Below are 27,863 nucleotides of genomic sequence, written 5' to 3'. Positions count from 1 at the left end.
GTGTGTGCCTGCATGAAGAGGGGTTCTTTCATTTGGCAACTGCATCCCTGCAGCATTAGCTGCCTCAGGACACAGGGGGATGACTGGGCCAACAGCATTAAGGCAAAGGTGTGTTTATGGAAGTGAACAACTGCACTTAGATGAAGAGAATGGCATTCACCCTTCTAGGAAGTAGCTGATCTCTCAGGTCCGGGGTGGTGTCTTCTCCTGTGTGGCTTTATTAATTCTGTGTGGCTGCCTAGCAGTGCCTCAAATGCCTCTCCCTCTCTGGAATATGACTCAGAAAAGTTGGAGAGCTGCAGTTACTCAGGAAGGAGGGAACAGGATCTGAAGCAATGAAACAAAAGTGAAAGAGGAGCAGAGGTAGACAGTGAGAAATCCTTTTCATATAAATGTACACAGTGCAGCTATTTGCTATGACATTCTGATGCCTTTTCATAGAATCTTGGAATGTTTGGTTGGAAAGGACCCTAAAGCCCATCTAGTTCCAATTGTCCTGCTATGGACAGGGACACCTTCCACTAGACCAGGTTGCCCAAAGCCCCATCCAGTCTGGCCATGAACACTTCCAGAGTGGGGCATCCATTTTTGGTCAGGCTGTGCAAGTGCCCACTGCAGAGTTCACCCTCTGTCTCCCACACTCCCCATCAGGTATTGTTATCCAGTTGCGGTGGAGGATTACAAATTCCCCTTAAAGTTTGAGCTGCCCTTTCACTAGTGTAATTTCAGCATGTGTGTGAGCCTGAGAAAAGGAAAACAAAAGCTAACCAGCCACACCTGAAACATCAGTTCTGCAGAAGTGACTAATTGCTGAACTCTGGCTCTGGTGATGTCTTTAACCACGCCTAAAGAAGCACATGAGCTGCTCTTCCCACCTGCCATGGGGGTCAGGCTTTCTGTAGTCCCACTGACAGGACTCTCCTGCAAACCTTCAGAAGCCCTATGCCCCATGGGCTCTCTCCCTGTTTGCCTAGGAGTCACCAATTAAATATCTCTGTGTTAGTGAGCCTCTGATAAGAGACACAATGCTGCATGTACAGGCTGCTGTTGGGAGGTCTGGAGCTTTCCTGCCCCCTGAGGGCTCCAGTGCTGCCAAGGACACTACTGCTGCTGAAGCAGGTGTACAGGTGTCCCCTAAAGCAAAGGGGCCACTGAGAAAAGCAGAAAGTTTTCCTGTGCCTTCAAAGCACCAGCTGGAGGGTGTCTGCCCTGCAGCCTTCTGGTTCAGCTATTTTCAGTCCATTTTGTGATAGTGGGCTGGGAGATGTAACTTGCTGTCTCCCACACAGTGTTAGCCTGTCTTTTGTCACTGAGAAGCTCCTCCTGGTGCTACAGCTGCAGCCCACAATCCAGCTAGGGAGCATACCAGAGGAGGGTCCTGGGCTGGGAACCTGGTACTGAGGGGAAAGGATGCAGTTTGTTTTCTCCCTGTGCCTGCTGCTCTGCAGTAATGCTCCTTGTCTGGAGCTGAAACATGAACAGTGTCTTTCAGAGAGATGCCCTTCCTGGCTCTGCACACTGGCACTGAATTAATGTGTATTACCTGATGTGCTGCATCATGAAGTCACTGAAGGCCAGGGGATAAAACTTCCCTGATCCCTGTGGATTTCTCAAAATTTGGTTTGTCCCATAGTTTAGAGAGGGTGTTGACATTGAGTCTCATTGAAAATGCCTGAGTTGCCTTCCCTTGGTTGTTGTGGAGAGCTCTGATACCTTGTCTCTACTGTAATGTGGGTTTGGGTGCCACAGCCTCCTCCCATGACTCCAACCTGACCCTTGAAAGCAGCATTTTGCAATGCCTCAGTGCACTTTTCATGGTCACTTGTGGTTTTGCAATTGGTGTTCCAGAGCTGTGCAAAACATTTTAGCTATGTTTAAAAACCCATTTTGGCCAGACATCTGCAAACTGTGTCCATGCGATGACAGTACTGTACTCCCAATATTAGTAAGGGATTCCTGCAGCAGATCTTGCTGGCAGTATTTACCCTCTGTGAGCCCCACTGTTCTGTTCCTCATTAACCTCAGTGCACAGGGACAGAGCTCTGGTGTGCCTTTGGTTCCAAGAGCCCCACAGCTCTGCTCAGTTAAGGTGCCTGGTGACAGGAAGATGCAGCCTGCCACCTACCCTGAGCCCTCCCAGCCTGCAGCTGCAGGCTCAGGCTGTGCTGACTCTACAGACCTCTACTGGCTGAACAGGGCTGCTCAGGGATGCTGAGTGCCAGTCCTCAGGGGCTGCAAGGCTTGTGCAACTGGTGCAAACACTCCCTTTTCCTGCTCTCCCACTCTGTGGTGCAGATGAACATACTCAGCTTTCCAAAGGCAAAATCTGAGTGCAGCAGCTTGTACATGGTAAAGAGTTTCTTGCACACCAGCACTTTCTCTGCTCTCAGAATTTGGATTCACCTGGCAGGATCCATTCCTCTCCAGCCTGTTTCCAGCAGTGTGCCCCACAGTCACGGTGGGAGAGTCTGCTCTAAATATAATGTACAGAAAGTGCCCTGCTACCATTGTCTGCTTAGATTTCTCTTAAGAACACCCAAATGGAGTGGTCATAAAGCTTTGTACTGCTTTATACTGCACTTGTAGTGGTACAGTCTATTGCCAGGTGTTTTAGTAAGAAAACATCTAGGCACAAACATGCACATTGTGTTCATTCAGGGTCAGCTAAGGAAATCAGCTTTTGTTTTTTGTTGTAGATCAGTTATTGCCACTTCCATGTCTTCACTCTACAGTTTAGAATGCCCAGGGTCTTTCCTGTGTTGCTTCTGTGAAATACCTGAATATTGTGAAAACTGCAGCAAAGGACTTTCTGAAAATATTTCTGAAATATTTTGCAGTTTAAACAGACTGACCAGGCGAAAGGGGAAGGAACAGGCATGTTAGTTTTTGTTGCTATTTGTTTTGCCTACTGTGGATGAGATGTATTGAAATAAAAATACCTTCTTAAAAGTACCACACCTCTGGTGTATGTCTGCAAAGGATATTTATATTTCTTCGTATCTGAAAAGTGGTGTCACAACACAGTAAGTAATTGGTAATATATATTAGCTGGGTCAGGCCCTGAATTGGGTGCTGGAGGGGTAGGAACACCTAATAAGGGCCCTTCCTTGGGGGAAGGGACACCTTCTAAGGGCCATGAGTTCCTTGGGTGCTTAAACAAGAGTGTAAAGAGTAGTAAGAGGAAAGTTTTCTTCCCACCTGGGCCAGGGACCTCATCTCAGCTTTAGAGGCTGTGACATTCAATGAGAGACTGAAAGGGCTCAGCTGCCTCAGGTACCAAAACAAGACTGAGAACATCACTTTATTGCAAGTAATGAGAAAATACCACACTCTGATAAGCCCTAAATGGAGTGGAGAAAGGCATAACCAGAAGTGTCTGGATGATGAAAGCCAGTTCAGCTTTGGAAGTGGGGGTGATGAGGCACTGGGACTAGCTACTGGAGACCACACTGGTCCCTTGTGCTCTGATGCCTCCATGTGATTTTTCACAGTGTTTCCTTTGGCAGCTCAGTGCCAGGTGTCTGGGGAAGCAGAAAGCCCAGTGGCAGAGAGGGTGTCTGTAGAGATGCCCCATGAGTCCCTATATCCCCACCTTCCTGTCCAGCTGACTCTTGCTCTGCAGGGTACCTTGCTGCCTTCTGCTGGCTTGCAATAAAGCCCTGGGAACCATCAGCACCACATTTTGTTCTCTTCCACTTTATTGAATGTGTGAGACTCTTTAGCTTGGGACTGGGCACCCAAGGGGGCAAGGAGAGGAAAGGTGACGGTGTGGGGGGAGGGCTGTACTTCACATGGCAGCCAGGAGCACCCTCTGCCACCATGTTCATGACGTTTTTTGCAAGGAGTTGAAGTGGGGGTGCTGGGAAACTGGTTCAGGCCTGGGAAAAACAGTTGGCATGGTCATAATGAGGCAGGAAACGGGAAATGGAGCAGTGAGGTAACAAACAGGAAGCGATGATGGCAGCACAGCACGGCCCAGCTCGGGCTCAGGCTCAAGGAAAACTGCTCCACTGGGAGGGAGGAGGGAGCAATGTCTGCTCTGCTCCCTGTGCCACAGCTTGGTGTGCCCAGAGGCTTTTTGTCCCTAGCAGCTACTTAAACAATAAGTCAGGACCGGTAAAGGCTTATTTGCACTTCCGTAGCCATGGGGAGACTGAATGATGTGAAGGAGCCCTTACAACATCTCCAGAGTCACATTAGCATTAACAGTTCCACTCATATGTCAGCAGAGAGAAATGGCCAACCGTAGAAACACGACCTCCTCAAGGACATGCAGGGGTTAAGTGTCTGCATCCCACTCCCTTCAGAGAAGCACTGCCTGCTCCTCAAATTCATGCCTAAGGATGCCTCTCGCGCAGCTCAAACATCTTAAAAGTAGTTGTCATGTTTCAGTTAATGGCATTGACCCTTCCAAGCGTCACCCTTCACCCCCAGTGATTTCAGATTTCTCTCCAGGAGCAGACACTGCAAGGATCTACCTTTCTCTGTGAGCCCAGGATAAGCCACACGCTTGGCTTAGCCCAGACGCTTCACGCTTGGATGGCTGCAGTGAGGTGAGATGAGTCTGCATCTGCTGGAGATGACTGAGAGCAGATTGTGCAGCAACTGCCAAAAAGGCAAGGAAATTCTTCCTCCTCGTGTTTGAAAAATGTGTATCTGATGCTAGGGCTCCTAAACATTACTGTCTCCATGAAAAAGAAGGTTTTTGGAAATATAAGCACACAGGTAATTCTACCTCTTCCTAGGATGTAAGTGAACTCTATCTCCAGAAACCTGGACAATTTCAATTGTGAATTGTATCTCGAGTTTTGAAGAACTTCAAAAACCTCCTCCTGAGCAGTTTATGACAAACATAAATACCATTAATAGCATGAAAATCAGTGTAATCTTCATGAAGGGAGAGGGTTGGGAGAAAGAAAAGAGTCTCTGTGCTATAAGGAGACATGAGAGGATGGAAAACTATTGATGAAGAAACTAACACTGGGACCTGGTGGGCTGAATTAAAAGAGAGGATTAGAACAGGGCCATTTTCTTTATTAATTACCGTGCTCTTATCTCATGGGTTTTTACCCCCCAGATACATTTTGTTCAGATTGTCTTTTGTTTCTTTGTTGACAATATTCCAGAGAACAAATGAGTTTGTGATCAAGAACAAAATGCTTTGGCAGTGCTTTGGCATTTTCTGCCAGTGCAGAAAATGTAAGGCAAATATTAAACAGTGTTAATAGAGAAGTAATTTCAAAGTAATTTCAGTTGCATAGTGATTCATATCTGCACCAGGAATTTCAACCCTGCTCACAAACCTTCATGGGAGCCATGTGCCTCAGTACAGGGATCATCAGAGCTCTTTCATGGTGCCAAGAAAGCCAAATCCTGCTCTGACTGGTGAAGGCCTCTCCAGCTATAAACCTAACTCTCAGCAAATCTGTTTGGATGTTAAATACAACGTAGTTCAATTTCATTTATAAAAACAAACATGGTGCCTCTGTGACCTTCTAGGCAATTAGTTAAAAATAAAATCACCAAAACCACTGTGAAGCCAGCAACAATTAAACAAATGAACTATAAAGTACAGATAAGAGATGAAATCACCAAACAGCCTCTCCTCAAACTGCGTGTTTTCCTCCATTAAACGTGTGTTTGCAAAACATGACTGTGAGCAAGGTGCTCCCTTTGAACCTTTGGACTCTCTGGGGCTGACCTGATCTTCATGCAGAGCAGCTGGCAGGGTGGGTTGGCTGCAGGAATAGATGGAGTCTGGGCACTGTCTCCAACTTGGCTGGCAAGAGGAAAGACAGAACGCTTGCAGAGGAAGTGAAGAAGGATTAAGCCCTCCCATGGTGTGCTACACTGGTCACACAACACCCAGGGCTGTGCTATCTCCAATGTAGACCCCTCCACATGCCTTAGCTGTAGGTGTCCCCTCTCACATGACATGTCAGCCACAAGTGACACAGTCAGAGGGGAGGAGGGTGACATGGAGACTTGAGCAGCAGGAGTTATTTTCCACTTTTAAACTGGACCTACTCTTCCTGTCCAGGGGAGCACTCCTGGAGTGTGGGGAGCTGCACAGAGCCTGTCACCACTGAGTTCCTCTGGGACATGTGTGGGGTGCTGCTGGGAGGCAGTGAAGATCTCTGGGTGGCAGTGACTGCTGGCTGAGCTTTGTAAGCAGATCAATGTTGTGTCTCTGCATCTCCTGAGGGCTGAAAAGCTCATTGGAGAGGACAGCTGGTGTATCTGAGAATGGAGCACCTCTGGGAAGGTGTTGGTAGGTCATCAAGATTTAAAAGGGAGGAAACAAAGGTACATTCCATGTGCAAAGGTCCTTGGAATCAAGTGCTGCAAGTGGAACAATTGCTTTGGCATCTGAAATTATTGCTGTGTACACAATCAATTACCTGATGGACCAGAGAGTTCCATCCTAGCCCTGCAGCATGATAGACCACTGTGCTGCAGAAATATGCTCCAGAACTGTACAGGGAAAGAGAAGCAAGCATGGTAGTGGTAATGCCCAGCAGAGGCAGGAGAAAGGGTAGCTTTATGGGGCTAGATCACACTGTTTCCCAGAAAATGTCTGAGACCAGAGTAGGATGGCTTAGAGCAAATGCAAGAGTGGTCAAGGAGAAATCTCACTGCTTTGGGTGTCACTGGCCAACCTGCCAGCTTTGGGGGATGAGCTGGCAAAACTAAGCAAGAGAGAGCAGGGCTTAGGGAGGGAGAGGCAAAACGAGGACAGGGAATCTTGATGAGAGGGCATAAAATTGTAGTTGTGAAAACAGTGAAGCATGGCAGAGGGCCACTGAGTGATGTCAATTCTCCCCACCTGGAGTTTGGATTGAGAGCAGAATGTCCTGGGAGTGTGGTATTTGTCCACAAAAGCAATGTGTGTTTATGGGTCAGGTATGGGAGATAAGGGGATGACAGGCAAACACACACACGTAACTGTCAGTGTTGTTGAAGCTGCTGTAGTGAAGGTTTGTTAGTGGCCAATGGTGCCTTTCTCATTTTAGCACAGATTAATGAATGAAAAGACTGAGGAGCATTGAAAATACCTGATAAGCACTTTTACAGAGATAGTTTCATCTGTTGGACCAGGAGGCTGCAATTGCACAATAACTAATCAACTCTTCCTCAGCAGCTCTTTCGAGGCTGAAAGCTGTTGCTGGTCAAGTCTTGTGCATGTCCTGTATTGACCCTAATTTCTACAAGCACCCCTCACCTACACCCACTTCAGTAAACTCTGTGCCCTGTGCTGTGTCCTGCTGCATGTTGTCTCAGCACCAGTGGGTGCTATAGCTACGGGTATATCCCAGCATCTGTCTCCCTCCATCAGCAGAGTCGCCACAGAGGAAAGTGGAGTAGGGCTGGAGCCAAACATGAAACAACTCAGGCAAAGCACTGCCTGAGGCAGTACCCATCTTACTCATTCCAGCTCCAAAAATTGCTTAGATTGAAGAGCTCTGTGTGGCTATGGAATAGTTTCTAACAGGTGCTAATAAACATGGAAGAGTTTCTCAGAAGCAGAGCCTGTTCTTAAAATTGTTGTTTTGTCACATGGCTTTCAAGTGAATTTGTGCAGTCTTTTAAAACTGAATGCCAAGTTTAGCTGCAGTCCTTAAGCCAAATCCTTAACTTTATCATAGTTGCTGCAAATCATGCTGAAAGCAATGAATTGTACAGTTTGGTCTGAGAAGTCTGTAAGCTCGTTAAGAGCTTGTTAAGAGACAAGGCACTGCTTATCACAATATTTTGGTGCCGAAGTGGTCTGTGGTCCTCAAGAGGCATCTCTGAAACGGAGGATAAGGAGACACAGACAGAGGGATCTCAGCTCCTCCCAGGGAATGCACACAGCTCAGAGATGCACTCACCTGGGGGGAGCCAGGCTGCTGAGCAGCCAGAGCACAGTGGCCTCAGTGAGGAAGGTTTTGGCCAAAGATGTGGGTTAAACCCAGGTCATATTATGTGTTCAGCTCATTTGCTTGTGGTTTCTTTGGCAAGGACCTGGGGATGTGCACACGTGCACGGATTCACATATGCTTTCCATCTCCCCCCGTGTGGAAGCCGGCACTGCTCCTGTTTTTCCTGTGTAGGATCTGTGATCTATTCCGGTAGCTGCATCGTGCACTGCTGCCTCCAGTAAATATTCACAGATTTCCTTGTAAGATGATGGTTTTTTTATTATTTTCCTCTCTCCTGTGTGGATACACAAAGGCATGTGTTGTACCTGCTTTACCCCATGGGATCTACATAATCAGGTCCACGGGTTTTAATGGATTTCAACTCCCTTCTGTCTATGGGTACAGTTTCCTGTCATATTTTGAGCAGGAAGAGCCGAGTCTTTTTTGGTCTTAGCATTCCTGCTTGCCTAGGCATTGGGAAGAGTTCTCTGTCTATTTTCCTGTTTGATTTTTGTGTGTGTTTTGTTTTAAGCAGGACAGAGTGCATGTGTGTATGTAATCCATGTGCTCAATTAAGAGAGGCATCTGTTGGGTTTATTTCACATTGCCGAGGAAGGACTGCAAGCAGGGAGCATCTGCTCAGCTTTTTGTCAATGGCTTGTTTTTCATAATTTGCTCTACAGGGTGAATGTTTGGGGAGGGGGAGGTGGCTTTTTATTTCTGAGTTTCATCTTAAATTTATTTTTTTATGGTAGCTGGGGAAATTGGCTGGGATTTGAAAGTTAATTTCGCTGTGAAAAGGTCTAAAGAGGGAGAAACAAAACCATTTAAAGTAAACAGTATTTATGTAATCTTAATAATGCGCTCAGAAGGACCCTTATGAATCATTATTTTCAGTGTGTTAATGACTAAGTAAAAAGAATTTGTTATAGTGCTTTTTAAATGTCACTGAGTTTTTAAATTTTTCATTTTTTGAAAAAAATAGCAAATTTTGCTTAGATTTTATTTTGGGGAAATATAGGAAAGGCATCCCATATTCAGACGATTTTTTGGCACTTTGTCAACAACAACAACAACCCCTGATTTTAAAACAGAGAAAAAGTAGTTTCCTGTTCTTATAGTTTTGCTTTTGTGCACTCAGATGTTGGCTGTATTGCACATAGCTGATGTAGTGAGAGACTTAATTGCCTGTAAATGTATGTGCTTCAAAGGCTACTAAACCTGCTGGGAGTGTTTATACAAGTGTGCTTTTTACACTTTTTTTTGGTGGAAATGTCCTTTAAAAGTGCTGTAGAGGATAATGAGTTTGTGATGCCCCGGGAGGACACAGCTGCTGGTGCAGTGTGGGGAACTCAGGAGAGAAAGCCTCAAACTCCCCCTAATCCCACAAGTGAAAGACAAATCTTACCCCGTGCAATCAAACAAACAAGGATACAACCTGATGTGTAGATGTGGATGAGAGTAACCTGTGGACAAGATTTGGATCTTCTTAAAAGTGTTTAAAGAAATAGGATTTAAAAAGACAGTAATAGTGTTTTGTTGTGTAAGTGAACCCCAAGACAATGCATTTATTAAGCCACTTTGAAACGGTGTTAAATCTGCATCTTTTATGTCATGAGTTGTCAGGGGAAAGAAAGAGTGAAGCATTAATAAAAATAACTTTCCTGACAGTTCAGTCCCACACCATAGCAAGAGAATATGTGTGTGTGTGTGTGTGTGTGTATATATATGTATATGTGTAATTCAAGTATTATCTATCTCAATATAAATATGTATAACATTTCAAAATGTCAGCTGAATGCCACTCAGCTGAACAACTTTGTTGACATGTGTTAACACTATAACTTTTTTTATAAAAAGCAGCTGACATTAGTTGGTGTGCAAAATGTAAATGTAGGACTGCAAGGACCAGGTAGACAAGGTTACTTCTAGGGGGCTTCACTAACCTTGGCTGTCACAGAAAAACAAGTGTAAAAGGACAAACCACAACAAACTTTGTAGTAGCAGGAAAGTATTTTCATTGCTTGAAAAAAAAAATAAAATTCCAACTTTGTCATCACATTAAAAACATTACACGAGAAGTAATAAACATATTTACACTTCTGTTTTGATTATAAATATACATTATATACAAAATAATGTTATAAAACGTAGAAAGTTCAGTGCTTCTGATTTTTTTTTAAATTACTGAAATACTAGTCTTCAAAATAAACTACAAACAGACAAACTAAAACCCATATTATTGATTTCTGAAGGTCATCTTCAAAATGGTCCTACGTGGTCAGAGCAGAAGGTCAGTAGTGGACAATATGAGGGGTCTTGTCTGCACAGTTCAAGGGAGTGGATGGGCTAGTCCAACAACAGGCTGTACAAGGGCAGGAATATTGCTGTCAGGGAGATAGCACAGTCCAGGTTTTTTCTGAGAGATCTTGTTTCTCCCTCCTCATTCTTCCCCGTGCCCTGGTCTCGCTCACGAGTCACGGCACTTTCCACTGTCCTGTACGCTTGCTGTAAATATGGACAGAAGAAAGGAGCCTCTGCTGCCTCTGGTTTCCAGGGACAGACACAGCACATTTTCCATGCAGCAGTGGGTGGGTATGAAAGAAACAGGATGAACCTAAAACCTTCTAACTCTAATCTCCACCTGTCTTGGCAGAGGGCATCTCAGTGGGTGCTTCACTGCTGGGCATTTAGAACCGGGATGACGAACAAGAGTTGGAGTTTTGCAACCAGATGGAGAAATGGGGGGTAAGTGGGCTGTGTCACACTGCTGCTGCTTCTTCAGAAAGTAACAGCTCAATTTTGAGACTATTTGCAGTAAAAGGTGGCACCTAATTCAGAAACACGACATAAACCCCTGAATTTGTGTCAAAATAAGGCAGGGGGAAGAGAATGAGGAAGGAGAAGAAAAGAAGTAATGTCTATTCACAATCACTGGTAGTGCAAAGGGCATGAAAACAGCTGAGAGAGCTCAGCACACAAAGGTTCTAGGAGCTGATTGATTTTAAACGCATTTGTAAGGCTTTATATAGAGCTGGGATCACCTCCTCCCTATCAATGGGGACGAGCAGTACACATTCCTTATCACAACTTTCACAAAAATCATGTTCCACATCATGGCTTGAGTCAATCAGTTCTCCAAAGCATCACCAAATGAGATGACATGTAAATTCTGTTTTCTTCTTTCCTCCTCCTCTCATCCCTTACAGAGTCTCCAGTACATGCAGCAGGAGAGAGGAGATGCAAATGGATGTGGGGCAAGAAGTATCAACCACCTCTGCCCAGTACTGTTCAGGTAACTGCAAAAAGAGCAGTCAAGTTTCTGTTTGGGCTTGTTAGATTCTCTTGACACATTATAGGCACTTTTAAACCCAGAAAAAATGGAGACCTCATTTATGCTGTATCCATTATCTGCATAGCAATGTGTCTTGCTTCGCACCTTCCATGGCAACACCTGTGACAGTTATGTGCCTCCTTATCTACCAGCACCTCCCATAACCAGAGTTCTGGAAAGCCAGGGGTCTGTCCATGAGGAACTGGCCTCAGCATCTTTTAAAACAACAACATTTTTAACCTCTCTCTTCCCTCTGCCTCCCCTTTTCAATAGCAAATGAGTTTTCTGGTATCAAACTTCAAACAAGGGCAGTAAGAACAAAAAGGTGTATTGCATCTTTCAGTAAATTCACAGTCTGTCCAGTTCACTCAGTTCCATCCTCCGCCTGAGAGCAGCAAGTTGCATGTAATTAAAAACAGTCCAATCCAGTTCTGAATTGTAAACAATGCAGCAGGAACGTCCATCTACTGGCATCACCAAATCTGAGGTGCAAATGGGCTGATCTTCAGTCTTATACCTGTCAGGATATAAAATAACACCAGGAATGAGAAGGAATCACAGCCTGCAGAGTAGTGCAGCACTAACAAACTATAATTCAGCTATGTCAAACCAAAGCAATTTAAGCCAAACATTACTGTAGCTTAATTCTCAGCGCTCAATGGTTTCAGCTGGGTCCAGAGGCAAAGAACTACCATCAAGAAAAATAGCCATGTGTGTGATGAGTGACCTCTTTACCTGGCCTGAGGGGGAGAAAGCTTACAAAGCTGGGTGCTTAACACTATGGATCTGGAAAAAGTACATGGTAGAGTTAAATAGTTTGTGTTTAGAAGAATTAAGCCTGAATGATGTGGAGAGAGATTCTAGGGGTTGTCATTCTGAAAATAGAAATATTTTTGGAGATACCTGGTGTAAATTTGGGAGCCTAGCTTTGGTCAGCAAGATCTTCAAAGATAGAGTATTTAGGTGACTTAATGGGAATGAAGCGTCCAGCTGTCATTTGTATCTTTGAATGCGTTTACTTAGTCTTAAACTTTTAATATTGTTGGTTGACTTGTGTTCCAGCTTGCTTTCAAGGGGAAATCTGATATCCACCTTGGAAAGGGAGACTGAATCCTGCAGATCTGACTTCACAGATCACTGCTGTATGGCACAGCAAGCTTCTCTTTCCTACAGAGTGAAAGTAATCCTAAAGATGGCTACACCAAAGAAGACAGGTATTGGTTAACATCAAATTGCCTTTAACTTCCACTGAGACTTTTCCAAAAGGCTGGTAATTCTTCAGGAACTAATTAGCTCCTCAATACCAGCTTTTTAGTCTTTAAAGTTCAGTGTTAGGCCTTTCCTTTTTTGGTGTATCCAGTTTTCCAATATAACGTAAAATTGAAATGTTTTTATCAGCAACAGCGTTAACTTCTGTAAGAGAATGTTTAGCTGGGGCTTAAATGCTAAGAGGTTGAAATTACCTTATAACAGACTTCCTAAATGGCTGTTATGCCTATCCACTAACACATTCTGCTACCTTCCATTTTCAGCTAGAAATCTATAGCTTTGCCTGTTTCCACAGAACAAAGATTATCCATTGTAGTCACAGGAAAAAACATGGCCTTACATCAATAGGCCTAAGAATGATTATTATTTCCATTTTTTCTGACCACCTATTTAAGAGGAAATAATCTTACAATGTGCTGAATTTTTATGAGCTGATGTTCTGTGTTTTCATCTACCACTGACTTATCCATGCCCAAAACCTCTGGTTTAATAAAATCAGAGTGGCTAATTTTTTTTATTTTCCCCACTTGTATGTTTTGTGTAGGCCACAGAAGAGGAGAAGGAAATACTGGGAAGGATCATGATCCCTGGAAATAAAGGAACATTCTCAGATACAATACTAAAGGAAAAATTACCCTTTTACTGTATGAGTTTATGCCTGTCCACCTCTGTACTTACCTCTGTGGCTATGATGCACTCATTCCTTTCTTCTGCTATCACAAAGACAGACTGGTACATCGAATCCCTCGGAGAGCATATCGCTGATATTCTGCATTCTGGCTTTTCACTATGGCAGGGCGGAGAAAAAACAACATTAGCTGACTACTAACAAGCCTGACTCCCAAAATCTACCATGAATATGGAGCAGTGGAATGAGATAGCCATGTGGAAGGGAAGTGCACGGGATCAGGTTTCACATGTCCTGTGTCTGTCGGGATGTTATGCTAGAGAAGTGGAAGTAAGGAACAGTGAGAGCCTTCCTATGCTCCTGCCATGTCCAACCCAACAGAGTGTTCCTCAGAGCCCTCAGTGTAACAACTACACACAGATCCCAGACAAGACCTTCAGCATGAGAGTCAGAAGACTGATAAGCCACTGAATACCCGCCCTTTTCTCCTTTTGGAAGTGAGGAGCTGTTTTCACTCCATCACTCTTCCCAGTAAGCAGATCATCTTGCCTTCTTACAAAGGGAAATACTTATTTTTAATCACTGTATGCCTTAACTGCTGTTCATCCAAGATCTACTGAGGAAGGAAAGACACTTCTTGCTTTCACCACTGCCCTGGCCACTCCAGGTTCATTCACAGTATCCATACTAACAGCACCCTGCACAAACACTCAAACTAATGGACTTAGCTAAGGATACCACTTGGTTGTGATGCACATACTCCAGTATGAAGATTCCTGGCTTTGATCTGGTTTGTTTTGTGTATTATCTGCTTGAGGTTTCTTTTCCCCTCATATTCTCACCTGCTTCTAGACTGATATGAAGATGAGTGGCTTTAAGAAAGACTATAACAAAAACTGCATTCTCACCTGTGTAGTCGGAGGGGAGACTTCTCTCCTAAACACTTTTCACTTTTGTAATATTTATCTTCAGGTGTCCCTCTACTTGTCAGGTCTTTTACCAGATTGTAGTCCAGTTTATGGTTCTTGGGTTTGTAGTTTGATTTCTCCAGCCCACAGTCCACTTCAAGGTCTTTATTTTTATTGGTGTTTTTCAGCTGGGAAGCTGGAATGAGATTGTCCTTCTGGAAGTCAGACAGGTTGTTCATTGTCTCCAACTCTTGCTCTGGGTGCATCCTCATCTGCCTGATGACCATTGCTATCATGCAGAACAGTATGAGCAAAGCCACCAGCCCCACCCCCATGGATATAGCAATCCAGGGGACTGGCTTAGGAGGAAGTGTAACGGGCACTGAGTAAACTGGCAATTCACAGCGGTTGCCCATGAAGCCAGAAGGACAGTAGCAAACAAAGTTGGCACTATAAAGTCCACTGTAGCACGTGCCTCCGTTCTCACACGGCCCAGAAGCACATTCATCTCTGGTTTTGATGTCACAGTTCCTGCCACTGTAGCCTGGCATGCATGTGCAGGTGTAATCGTTGATTAGATCGTGACAGGTCCCCCCATTGGAACACGGGTTTCTGGCACACTCATTGATGTTTATCTCACATTTCTGACCAGAGAAACCAGGCCGACAGCGGCACACACGAATTTGCCCAAGGTAAAAGCAACTACCATCTGAGGGGGAAAAAAAGTAAAATAAAAATTAGTTTGCTATGCACTTCACTCAGGAATCTAAACCTTTTCCTGGTCAGTATGTTATAGTATCTCAAGAAGAGAGAGGCTATTTTATGAAACAGCTGCACATCTAAAGGTTTATTCTACTTTACCTAATTGTATCACCATGCCTTAAAATTATGTCCCTTCTGAATATGTGATAGAGTTAATTAACTTTAATTCTGCCATCTTTCCCATCATATGATAAACCTCGTGCATTGTTTTGCTGCACAGAAAATGCCAGTGAAAGTCCCGCCCCAGCAAGAGACTAAAATTAGGGTGGATGTGGAATACAGCGGGGGAGAGGGACTAATGTTCTAGAGGAAGAGTAGAGGTCAGATTGGATTTCTATCACTTCTGCACTGAAAAGCACAAACGAGTCAGGGTGATGGGATTTTTTTGATCAAAAGACTCACCATTTGCACACGGGTTGCTGGTGCACCTGTCCACTTTTTTTTCACAGTTTGACCCTGTGAAGCCGAAAGGGCAAACGCAAGCGTAGCTGGCCCCTTGCTCCTTTTCCAAGCATGTGCCCCCGTTGAAGCACGGGGAATCTACACATGTCAGAGCACTGTGCTCACAGTGAGTGCCATAGTAGCCAGGGGGGCACAGGCAGTGATAACCGTTCTCCATATCCTGCAAAACACAACATCAGACCGCTGTTATTTAATGGAAACAAATTACAGTTTGTTAGTTCTGGTCAGCAGCAAGCGCTGCTGGGTCCCTTCTCATCCACAGCCTGATGTGGCAAAAGGGCCATCAGGAGGGTAAACAATTGCAGGTTGGGCTGTGAGGGACAGAGCTGTGGATCAGCTGTACTGATGCAGTAATGGTGCAGCTACACACGCAGAGCAGATGCAGCTGTAAGGAGCATGCAAGCAGCTAGACAAAAACATTGCTAACACCACTGCTGCCTAATGGGATCCAGAGGTCTTCCCAGAGGCCTTCCCAGAGCAGCCTGGTATGTGTTGACCTCACAGCTGTGATCAGGCCATTTATCCTCACTGTGAGAGCCCTTTTTTTATTTCACAGGGGTTTAAGGTGCTTTGGCTTGGCTAAGTCCCACCACTTAAATTATAACAAACTGTTTCTTCTTTCCAAGTACTGGATGTCCAAGGTCTTGGGAGAAGGGAGGTAGGATCTTGTGCTTTAATCTAAAAATTGCCTTGGCTGTAATCTAAATATGCATCAGATTATATTCAATATCTATAATCAATCAGCCTTTACCAATCCATCATTGGTAAGAATCCATCATTAACTGGGTCCAAAAACAGGCTGAAACACGAAACTACAAGAATCTAAAAGTGTGAAATTCTGCTTTACCGAAAGTTTCAGTTGATTGCCCCCCTATTGTTTGACACTATTTTCCCATAGCGGAAAGCAAAATTTTCTTTTATTTGCTGTTAAAATACAGACTTAGTGCATTTCTGTATGAACGGTGGTTTGAGAAGCTCATTTTTAACAGACCTGCTCCCTCATCAACCCCAGATCTTGCCGAGTTCTCATAATGTCTGCCACAGAAACCCAAGGATCAGTTGACTGGTTCTAATCTAGCTGATCCATCTCCTCCTGTAACAGACTTCCTCCCCGACACCTCTCGGAACGGGCTCAGTACGAGAGCTGCGAGCGTCGGTAATGAACCCGCGCCCTATCGAATTCCCATTGCCTTGCTACAGAGCCGTCTCTGGAAAGGTACACCAGGGCTGGCTTCACACCAAGCTGTGCATTGCAAATGTCCCTACCGTGCAGCTGCCGCCGTTCCTGCAGGGATTGCTGTCGCACTCGCTGATCTCGTGCTCGCAGTCCACGCCGGTGAAGCCGGGTTTGCACGCACACGTGTAGCTGCCCTGGCCAGTGTTCATGCAAGTGGCTCCATTTTTGCATGGCCTGTGGTGAGTGCAGTAGTTCAGGTCTGCAAAGATACCAGGAGTTAGGAGAATACGTCTTTGACAGCTGGGGAAAGGTACACATACAAAAAAGCTGTAGTCAAGAAAAAAACCACAGTTTCCAATGAGGCATTTCATTTTGTTATCAGTGGGAATACTGGAGATTGTTATCTGGGTTATTATCAGCCATAATCAGATTACCATCTATATATGTTGAGCTCTGAAATTTGAGAGAGCTGGCAAAAATATAACTGTCTTAGTGTTTTGGTATATTTTCCCTTTTTTGTGGACAAAAACCTGTTAGCTGCAATGGGATTTGGGTACCAAATTGGAAAATGTACTTCATAAGAGTGTGTTCTCCGAAACATACACCACAACACTATGGACACTTCATGTACATCATGTTACACACTAAAAAATGAGCCCCATCTTTAAAAGGTGTGCTCTGAGGCACATTCTGGAAAGGCAGGCAGGTAAAATAAAAGATGTTTTGGCTTTGAGATTTAAGCAAACACTAGAAATCTTTTATTGTTTATTTGCTGTCTTTTATGGATGTTAGTAGATTAAACTGTAAAATGCTCTGCCAAGCTCTACGGTTTTGGGTTTTTTCCCTTTAAATTTGAGACAGAGGTTAAGCGTAAGTTCATAGGAGGTAAGTAAGAAAAGCTTTATTATCTCTATAAATACTATAGAGTAATTTGAATGCAACTGGTTAATAGATAACTATAAGCAGAAAAAAATCTGCAACTTTACTTTTCCTGCTTAATTCAGCCTTTACCATCTTAATCCTATAACTGTCCTGGAAACACTTAGCCTGCTTTGAGCACTTAATGATCTCAGTGCCAGCAGTGCATATATGGCCTTGAGGACATGACTGCTCAGCTGGCCACGGTTCAGTGATTCAGTAGGTTGAATAGGTGGAAGTGGTCTGGTGTACCTTAAAATGGAACCTGTACTTTTCATTCTTACATGATTTTTCTCTCATGCTCCAGACTTATCACATGAGTTAACTTCCTTGTATGCAAAATAAGGAAGGCCCAAATGATGGTGTTTACTGCTGCTGGAAACTATTTATTAAATTGTTATACTTGTACAAGGAGTAAGTTAAACTTTGCTTGAGCAGGCAGAAAAGACTGTTAGCCTTTCTCCAAGGGAAACTTCTTTTGCAAGAGAAAAACTGCATCTACCAAAAAGGTTTCCTTCTTTTCAGACAAAATTATTACAAGAACTAGTATGTAAGGCTGCAGAGCTACAAACTGATGCCTGTGAAGATGTACCTTGGGGAAATTTAATTCCAGATCCAGTGGATCAGATTCCTTAGTGCAGTACTAAGGAGTACCCAAGCTAGAGCTGTAAGTGCAAGCTTCAGAACTAACCTTGATCACAGAAGAGGCCACCCCATCCTTCATCACATATGCACTGCCATTGTGTTTTACAAGTCCCGTGGCGGCAGCCTATATGGGGAATGCATTCATCACAGTAGCGGCCTTGCCAACCAGGACGGCAGCTAGAAGAAAAGTCCAATTAAAAAATTAATGACATGGAGAAGAGTTTAAGTTTCTGTTACAAGGTAACATTCTAACTGATGTTCAGACTGCAATTGCCATCTACTTACATGCACTCTCCAGGCTTGTTGCAATATCCGTTCTGTTCGGTACACCCAGCCAGACAGATGGCTGTGAAGAGAACATAAAAAAGCATAAATGTTTAGGTAAATACACATGGTGCTACAGAAGACACTTTTAAAGGATAAAAAGCTTTTTAAGAACACTTTAAAAAAACCCGAGTTTTACACTTTAAAAGTTTTGTTTTAAAACTTCGTGCCACAGGGAGTTCTGGAGCAGAAGGAAGTGAACAAGGAGAGCCAACGCTTGACAAGTTGTCCTTTAGTTTTTCTGTTTATGCAACTAACATGAACTCTTGCAACTCAAGAAAAGCAGCAAGAGAAACGGCTTTGGCTTGTGCTAATGAAAGGGTGCAAAAACCCAGTGGTACCCTGAGCTCCGAGTAAAGGTTCCCACTACTACACTGCAACACCTGACTCGTCCTCTGGCTGCAGGCATGGCTGGTGGCAGACTTTGAGAGAGCGAGCTGCTACCCTTTTACCTTGCAACAGCTACTGCTATTCAGGGCCATCAGCCAAGGTCCCTTTCCTGCCAGCTCGCTCCTTGCTGCTGAGGCTCGCAGAGGTGCAGCACAGCGCTGGGCAGCTGCAGCCAAAGGGAGCAAAGTCCTCAGCGCGCAACTTTGCCTCTCCAGACAGGGTGTGGAGAGGCCGGCATGAAAACGCGGCCCGGGCCACGCGGGCCTCCCTGAGCCCCGGAGCCGCTCCCGCCGCGCTGTGCCATCCCGCCCCTGCCCGGGCACTCACGCTCGGTGCAGTACTCGCCGGCCCAGCCGGGCAGGCAGGCCAGGCTCCCGTCCGCCGCGCACACGTAGTGCCCGAAGCGGTCGTCGCGGCGCTTGCACAGGCGGGAGCAGCTCTCGCCGTAGTAGTTCTCGCTGCAGACCACGCGGTAGGAGTAGCGCAGCTTGGTCAGCGGGCCCTGATGCACGTCCTGGGACCAGTCCTCGCCCACCGACAGCGACCGCTGGATCGACATCTGGCTGATGAGCCACTCGTCCGGGGGCGGCCGGGAGCCTGCGGGAGAGCGGGAGCGGGTCAGCGGCTCTGACCGCCCGGGACAGCGGAGCGGGATGCACATGTACACACACACACACACACACACACACACACACACACACACACACACACACACACGCATGCATACATACATACATACATATATACATATACACAGGCACGTGTGTGGATATCGATGTATGCAAGGGCACAAAAAGGTGGCCACCAGGGTGTGCGAACCCGGGCCAAAGGGACTCAGCTGAGGGGCCTGTGAAAGGAGGGCTGCTGTGAAATATCCTTTTCCTCTCCTCTCAGAAAAACATCCCAAAGCCATTATTCCTTTCCAAAGGGCGGAATTCGAGCAAGGTGTAAAATACAGGAAAAGGCGGACGGGGCTTGCTGGCAGGCTCCCGGCTTTCTCACCGCAGCCCGCCTCGCTTTCCCACGCCAAAAATAAACCGGAGGAAACGCAATTGTGTTGGAGATTAGGCCGGGGCAGAATCAAAGCGGCCCCTGATGGATATCGTTGGGGGACCGGCTCCTGATGGTGGGATAACGCCGGCCCTGGAGTTATGGCATAAACAGCTGAGCCGGGGGGGGGCTGGGGCCGGGGGGGGACACTCGGGACGGGCCCCGGCGCGCTCCCGCCGCGCGCGCTCCCCCTGCCGGCGGCGCGCGCACTATTCACCTTCCGGCAGGTAGTTGTCGGGCGCGTGCCAGGCCTGGATGATCAGGGAGAAGGTTCCCTGCGGGAGAGAAAGCAGCGTCAGCCCCGCACCCGCACACCGCGCCCCGCCGCGCCCCGCCGCGCACCGGCCGTGCCCTGCCCTGCCGCGCTCCTGCGCTCTCTCCCCGCGGCTACGCGCTCCCTGCTTCCTACAGACCGAGCAGACACATCCCCACCTCCAAGCCCCGCAGCCCCTTGCTTTATCTCTCTTAATAACATTAGTTATCCCAAGTAATTCTGATCTGGATAAGCTTTCTCATTGCCTTTTTTTTTTTTCCACCTCCCACCGTTTTTTTAAAGGAAGTTCTGGAAATAAGTCTAAAGGCAAAAGTAGTTTTTTGACATTACAGGTTATCAGCCCGCCGCGGTTAGCCTGCTCTTGCCACCCTCTTTCCCCATCGCAATCGGGTTTAAAGTGGAGTCTCACCGGCCACGTGAAGTTAAAGGGCAGCTTAATGGGGCTGTCAAATCTCTCTGTATCCTTGATGCTGAAGGAGTTTATTCCCAGAACCGGAGTGATGATGCTGCCGAAAGTGCAGGAGCCCGGGGAAACCACTGTCTGAAAATGCTTCAAACAAACGCGAAAGAAGGTCCTGCAGTGGGGGGAACAGCTCTTCCCGCTGGCCAGAGACCCGTGGCTATTCACGAATTCGTGCAGCTCCAGCTGGAAGACGCCGGAGCCGGACACCCTCTGCACAAAGGGGAGACACACAAAATAGCCAAATCAAACCTTACCCGGCTTTGCCATGCAAACTTGTTTCCATCACCCACTTTACATTTCGCGAACCCTTTTTTTTTTCGTATGTGGTTACCTGCTGCAAAATCGTTAACAGAAACGTCAAGCCAAAGATGCGCAAGGCTGTCATCCTTGTGTTACTCGAGCTTCCAGTTCTTAGTGGGTTTAGTTTTCCTTCTGTATTCCTCAAATGGACCAAGCAAGCGATTCTCGTTCGAGGGAGAAAAGAGAGGCGTCACGACGATTCTCCTGGAGCAACCTGCTCTTCCAAATATTCCCCGAGCACCAGCAGAAATGGGAAGGTAAAATCCAGGTGCCGATCCGTCCCCTTCTGGGAATTAATCCTGCAGCCAGCCGCCGACCTCTGATCGCTGTCGTCGCCTTTATAAACTCCAAAGCCGGGTGGGTTTGGTGAGAGACGCAGAGGGGAGTGCTTAGTGTGGAACCGCTCCTCCTTTAACCGGTGCTAACAGCGCTCAGAAATGGAAAACTTGCTTCGCTTCGAGCTGTTTATATAGTTGCCTCGCATCCTCACAAGCTCATTATGTAAACTGTCAGTCAGACTCGCGGGCGATCCCTCCCCTTTTCCATCTTTCCTTTCTGGAAAAAAGAACCAAATGTTGCGGAGAGCCCTCATATCCCGAATTAATACCCTGCTGCCGCCGCCGCCGCCGCCGCCGCTGCCGCGCTGCCCGCCGAGGAGCCGAGCTGATTACGAACGAGCCGAGCATCTGTTGAGATATTTACGGCGCTCACACTGGGAGAGAGAGTTCCCTCGAAAATCAGACGCCTCTCCACAGGGCAGCTTTCTACAGCGGCCGAACAATAGAGGACGAAATGTTTCAAAAATACGCTTGTTAGTTAGTTAGTTCGTTAGTTAGTAAGTTAGCTAGTTTCCCGTTGCCCTCTGCCCCACGGCCCCACGCGTGTCCCCCCCGGCCGTGTCCCGGCGGGACGGGGCGGCGCGGTGCCCTGCAGCCGCGGGCAGAGCGGAGCTGCCCTGCCCGGCGGGGGCTGGCCCCGACTAGAAACCAAAAGCAAAACGATGTTTGCCCGGCAGGCGGGCACCCGGAGCGGCTCCCGGGGAGCAGCGCCCAGCTCAGGGGCGCCCGTGCCGCAGGTCCGGCCCCATTGCCGACCCCGAGGACAGAGCCCACCGTGGCGGGGAGGGGGGGTGATGGCAAGGGAGGCGGGACACGAGGGGATCGGAGGACGCTCGGTCGCCCTTCCGAATTCGGTGGCGAGCGAGCGCTCCTGTGAGGTGGCCGGGATGGACAGCACGGACAGGGCTGGGTTTTCCCGAGACTGCCTCGGCTCCCAGAAACGTGGGCAAGCGGAGAACTCGGGCGCCTGCAGGCAAGCTGGGCGGGAGCGGGGCCGCGGCCGGGTTGCGGTCTGGCGTGTGCCATAAAGCCCTTGGCCTGATTGCAGCGTGCGCTTATTGTTGGGTCGCGTGTCCCTCATTAAAGCCAAGCACAGAGAAGGCCTTTCATGTGGCTTTTTATTTCAGCTTGTTAAATGGATGGGAGGCCGGAGGGGGGAGGGAAGGAGGGAGGGAGAGATAAACCCTCAGCTGTATGGTAATGAGGTCTTGCCACCTTTCTGCCAGCGCCCGGCGCGCCAGGCTGCGGGCCTCCGCGGCGTGGGTCACCTGGGGAGCAACGCGGGGCGCAGAGCGCTGCCGGTCCCCTTCCGCCCCTCTGCTCTCCCAAAGGGTCTGTTCGCGCAGCGTTACTTCCCCACTCCGAGCTCCTTTGGGGGGATAAGGAAAGACGGGGGTCTGGAGGCGAGGCAGCATGGGGAGGGCACACTCCAGCCAAACTTCCCAGGCCGTCGCGCTCCTTCGTGCATTTAAAGCGGAGACCGGCTGTGGCCCAGGGTGTGGTCAGGGTCCAAACGCCCGAGGTGTCACCGGGAGGGCCGAGGGAGCGGTGGGGAACACGACACAGCTTCGCAGAGAAAGAGTGGGGGGAAAGCCACGGCCACCGACGGGATTGGTCTGGGCAGAGGAGCAGGCTAGGCTCTTTTGGGGTAGCCACCAAAAGAGGATTAAAACTTCTCCCGGTCCCCACTGCGCCTGTGAAAGCCGAAGCCGGGAGGCACAAACTCCGGCAATGTCGGGGCACCCTCGGCTTGGCTCTGTCCCGAGGAGCCCGGCTGTCGCCGGGGGTACGTGTTTGTGCGGACGGGAGCCGTGTCCGTGGAGGAGATAAACGCGAGGCAGAGAGGCACAGGCGAGGAGCTCTTTTGTCTCGGCCTCGTAAACAAGTGGGAAGGAGGAATGTGTCGCCGCTGATGAACTCGGAATTTTGCAGCGATCCACCCGGCCAGATCCCAGCCTTACCAGAAGCAGCGTCAACTGTCAAAATCAAATCTGATGCTAATAGCTTCGGTACTAAATAAAATGAGAGGCCAGATAACATCAGTGCTTGATAAATGGTAATGAGTGTCTAACCTAGGGGAACAGAAGGGCTGTGGGGCTCTTTAATTCAGTATTGAAAGGCTAGCTGGGTACTGCAGGCTCTAGCAGATGTTAGTATGTGTGTGTTTTGATTTTTGACTTGTATTGGACGTTTATTAGGCTAACCAGAGCCACCCCACGCATGGCCACTTGGTCCAGGCACCATCTGGCACAAGCAGGGCGGCGTGCAAGAATAGGGCCTTGCTTTGGTGCTGAGGATCCACAGGCAGCATCTACCATATGGACCCGGAGCTAATGTAGGTTAAAGCAAGACAAGCTCATCTCTGCTTTTCACAGCTCCGCCAAACCTCTCTGCCATCCTGCAGGAGTGCACCTTGGCGGCTGGAGAAGAGCTGCCACCTCTGCCTACCCCCAAATTTGATGAAAAGGGTGCAAGACCCCCAAGCACTCCTCAGCTCAACCACCCTTGAGTGGTCACTGTTTTTCCAGTCAAGCTTTGCCCTTAGCTTTGCTTGTTCCTGGCGGGAGCACAAGTTGCTCCAGCTCCCTACGTGTCGTCCCCCCTAAAACCAAATATTTTCAAAAGATCGAGTGAGTGGTGCAAAACAGACTCTAAATCCTCCTCGAAACTCCAGACCATTATTTTGATTGCAGCTATAAAAAGAGTTCGTAATAAAATAATAACAGGGGAATATAATAAACCACCTGCTGCATGTTGACACACACGCACAGGGAGTTCAGATAAGGGAAAAAAAAAAGTTTCACTAATAGCATCAAACAGCTGAGCCTGAAAGTCGGCCGAGAGCAGATTAGAAGCACAACTCCTGCAAACTCTTTCCTGTGCCCAGCACGCCATCCTGGTCATTCGGGGAGCAGCAGCCCAGCCACCTCCCCTAAGATCCTCTGCTCAGTTCGAGGGGTACCTGTCCTCGGGAACGGGGGGAAAGACCTCAAAACCCCCGGCTTTGCCACGGGGATCTGCCCGCTGCCCCTGTCGGGATGCTGGGCACTGACCGGACCGGACATACCCGGTGGTCGCTGCCTCCCCGTCCTTTCCATCCTGCTCTCTCTCTCTCTCTCTCTCTCTCCAGCTCACTTACTCGAGGTCAGGGCGCTTTCTTCCCCTCTTTCGCGCCCCATTTGCTGCCGGTTTATCTCCAGGCTGGCCCGGCTCAGCACACGCGTGGCCGGGCCAAACGTATCTCGCTAACGAGACAACGTTAATTAATTCCGGGCGGGTGAAAGTTGCCAGCCTGCCCAAGCCATCCCTCCCCCCGAGCCCTCGTGCCAGGCTGCCCTCCTCCGTTCCCGGGGGGAACTCCAGCGCTCCCCCACCCGCGGGACCTGCCCGAGCCCCCCCGCCCCCCTGCCCGTGTCCTGCTGCTGTCAGCCTGCCAAACCCCGGGAAAGGGGCTGCGAAGGGTTCGCTGCCGCCCGCACAGACGCAGCCAGCAGCACCTGCATGGCCACCATCAGCCCCGCTTTTCTCTTCTTCTGAAGGCTCCATGCTTTCTAATCTGCCTCACCCACGGGGGAAGATTCCCGCGGGGAGTGGGTCTGGGCGTAAGCAGCTCCCAGGAATGGTGTTGCCACCATGCGCGTTCTGCGGAGCTTCTGCTGGGCTGCTTTTAAGGTGCTGAAGACACAGAACACCCGCACCTACGGCCGGGGCAGGACCTGCCCGATGCTCCAGCCGCGCCGTGGTGCCACCCGGGGTTTTTGGAATGGGACGCGCCTGGGGCTGTCCCTGCTTCCCCTGTGTCCCAAGTGTCCTAAACTGTCCCTTAAAGCAGCAAGAAGCCACAGCCAAGCTGACCTGGATTCCTTGCCGGGTCGAGCTGAACTGGGGGCGTCCTGCATCTTCACTTTTCCGCTAACCTGGGGGACGAGTGACCCTTCCGTGTGCCCGGGAGCGGTGCGGATGCCCGAGGGGCACGGCTGCTCACGCCCCTCCTCTGCCCTCAGCACCAGCTGCTACCCACCCGCCTGCCCTTGTCCGCACTCATTTGGGAGCGGATGGAGGGGCGCGGAGCGGGGATCCGCGCACTCGCACCTTGGAGCCCTTCAATCACCTTTCCCAGGGAACCGACCCCCTCACCTCCAGGATACTGGGCTGCGGGGCATCCAGAAACCCCTCGCAACTCCAGAGCCCTTCGGGCTGCCCTACACTTGTTCAAATGTATCGTAACAATTTTGTCGGTCAGTGCAGCATCCCTAGCGCCTGTACGAGCGCGGTGCGGTGTTTTACTGAGCTCCTTGCGCACCTTTCTCGGGAGCGTTCCTGCTTCCTGGCTCTGCGCTATGTTTCGGGCATGGCCTCGCTGGTCACCTTTGTGATCACGGAGTGAGTTTGATCTCTGAGTCAGAGACTCGCCGACTTATTCAGTGCTCGCCAGCCCTTCCACGTGCACAACCCCGCTTTTTGAGACGATTCCCCGATGGCTTTAAAACCCCTTAGCTAGAAAGTTGCGCATCGATTCAGGGCTGACACACTCCGAGAGCCACTAAGAAAATAAAAAAGAAAAAAAAAAAAAAAAAGAAAAGGAGAGAGAAAAGAAGAGGAAAAAATCCCCCTTGCTTGTTTTGTTTCTGCCTAAATGCCCGTAGCGTGGAGCATCCCTCCAGGGAGCGCCGCTCGGAGGGGTGTTAATGTGGTCGATTTGGGGTACAAATGTTTGGAAATGTTTCCCGATTCGCACAGAAGGAGGGGGGATTTGCAAACTGTTGCTGCCACATGGCCCCTCCAGCCTGCCCATTCTCATTGTAATGAGGCCGGCGCGTGCCTCATCTGCCGCGGGGCGCTGCCACGGGCGGCCCGCACTCGCCGCGCCGCCACCGGGGCGGGCGGCACCGGGCGGCACCGGGCGGCACCGGGCGGCACCGGGCGGCACCGGGCGGCACCGGGCCCGGCCCCAGCCGGGGGAGCCCGCGGCAGCCCCGCCGGCGGGACCGGGACCGGGACCGGGACCGGGACCGGGCGGGCCGCGCTCACCGCTGCCCGCTCACCCCGTGAAAAAAAGCACATTTCTGTTAAAGGCTGTAACGATCACCATTGAGCCTCTCGCTACAAATCGATGGCTTCTTTTCCATACAAATGCCTGCTTATGCCTTTATGTTCTCCATCTGTTTGTAGCTAACACCTGCCATTCAATAAATCGATTTGGCCATTTAATGTAACAGCTTCCCGGGACATTTTTTCATGCCAGATGCCACAGCAGCTCCAAACCTCTACCCCAGCCCAGCGCCCCATCAGCACAGCCGCCCAGCACGGGGCTGTGCCTTCGCAGAAATCGGCTGCCGGGGTGTGGAGCAGACTTGAAAAGTAAAGAAAATATTAAAAAGTGGCTTTACTAAAAAAAACCCCAAAAAACCAAATAGCACTAACCCCAGCGATGTCACCTTTTTCTTTAATGCTGTGGTTTCTGTATGCGTGGGGAAATGGCATCTGGTCCTGGCTGCCAGCAGCAGGTGTACAGGTGGTGCTGGGATTCCTGTGGGTCACAGGCATCAGGGCAGGTTGTGATATGTTTGATTCCCTTTTATTTTGCTCACCAATAGTTACTTTGCATGTTTTAGGGAGTTCCATGTTTTAAGGACACAAAGGCGCTGCTTGCAGGTTATCACTCCATGACATGGGGCACGGTTCCTTACAGGGACTTGTGGGATGAGAAACTCCAACACTCTACTTGTTTCAGGGGGTTGCCCCTCTTTGAGAGGCCAGTTTGATGGGCATCAAGGTTGAGTCTTCCCAGCTTGCAGTCCTCTCCTCGACAGGAAGAGCAAGGAGAGGTGAGTGCTTGTCCATGTGCTGCTCTGCCCCATGCCTTGGCAAACCTTGGGTTTACTTTTGTCTGCCTGAAAACACTTTCCCTGCTAAGGTGACACAGAGAAGGAAAAGTGGATCTCTCTAGGTGTTACCCCCATAGGTCTCAGGGGAGGGAAAACAGCATCTGGGGATATGAGAAAGTGATATAATACAGCATGGGGAAGTTACAGGACTGTCTTCTCATGGAGGAAGTGAGCATCTCTGGGCTGGATGAGTTCCTCCAGAAGAAGTGATTTCAGTACTGCTGGGGTTTTGTTTGACTGCATTTGCTGCATAATTTATTGTGCTTAGAGCCTTTGAAAGGTGTCTTTGCTTTAAATTTTAATAAATACATAAAATGAAATGTAATACAGAAATAGTTAGGGATATACACATATTTCAGCTATGTGGGTCTCTTTGTTAGTTAATTTAGTGCAGGACACAGATACAATTTGTAAATGCACCTATAAAACCTAATTTGCTTTGAAAGACACTAAGTCATGCAGTTGTTTGGCACTTTTATCCAAGACAGCTGGATAAAATTGTGATTTCTCATAAAAAACACCCCTAGAAACCATGGCAGGAACTGAGAGTAGTTACCTGGGAGATGACCAAATCTTTCTCTTTATTTTAAGTCAGAGAGTTGTGGCTGAGGTATCTCACTTGGAGCAGAAGTTCCCACGTTTTGTTTCATATACAAGTCATGTATGGATCAACATTCATGGATGAGGCAGAGGCCTGAAGCAGCATAACAAAACAAGTACAGGCTGCCTTCTTAAAGGGGAAGAATTCCCTTTGCAGGCTCCATAGTAAATGTCCCATGGGCCAGGCTTTGGGAACTCCTGCATCAGAAGGTTTGTGTCTTCAAACAGATGG

General features: G+C 48.3%; 1 protein-coding gene across 1 annotated transcript; it reads right to left on the bottom strand.

The window, feature by feature from the left end:
- Positions 1-9,898: 9,898 nt before the first annotated feature.
- DLL4 (delta like canonical Notch ligand 4) lies at positions 9,899-21,768 on the bottom strand. The gene is made up of 11 exons (XM_079308529.1): positions 20,837-21,768; positions 20,452-20,715; positions 19,986-20,043; positions 19,046-19,315; positions 18,290-18,350; positions 18,051-18,181; positions 16,531-16,700; positions 15,205-15,424; positions 14,041-14,749; positions 13,183-13,291; positions 9,899-11,752 (listed from the first exon to the last, which is right to left on the bottom strand). The coding sequence occupies exons 1-11, from the start codon at positions 20,888-20,890 to the stop codon at positions 11,747-11,749; spliced, it is 2,052 nt and encodes a 683-aa protein (XP_079164655.1). The 5' UTR covers positions 20,891-21,768; the 3' UTR covers positions 9,899-11,746.
- Between the last annotated feature and the right edge of the window lie 6,095 nt (positions 21,769-27,863).

This window comes from Erithacus rubecula (assembly GCF_903797595.1).
Source record: "Erithacus rubecula genome assembly, chromosome: 6".
Taxonomy (NCBI): domain Eukaryota; kingdom Metazoa; phylum Chordata; class Aves; order Passeriformes; family Muscicapidae; genus Erithacus; species Erithacus rubecula.
Note: the sequence above shows the minus strand (reverse complement) of the source record. Positions and strands in the feature narration are given on the sequence as shown.

Coding starts and splice junctions, on each gene's coding strand:
- DLL4 (XM_079308529.1), bottom strand. CDS start 20,890: ATGACAGCCTTGCGCATCTTTGGCTTGACGTTTCTGTTAACGATTTTG. Junction 15,425..16,530: donor GGAACGGCGGCAGCTGCACG/GTAGGGACATTT, acceptor TGTGTTTTGCAG/GATATGGAGAACGGTTATCA. Junction 13,292..14,040: donor TCTCCCCTCCGACTACACAG/GTGAGAATGCAG, acceptor GCCCTGCCATAG/TGAAAAGCCAGAATGCAGAA.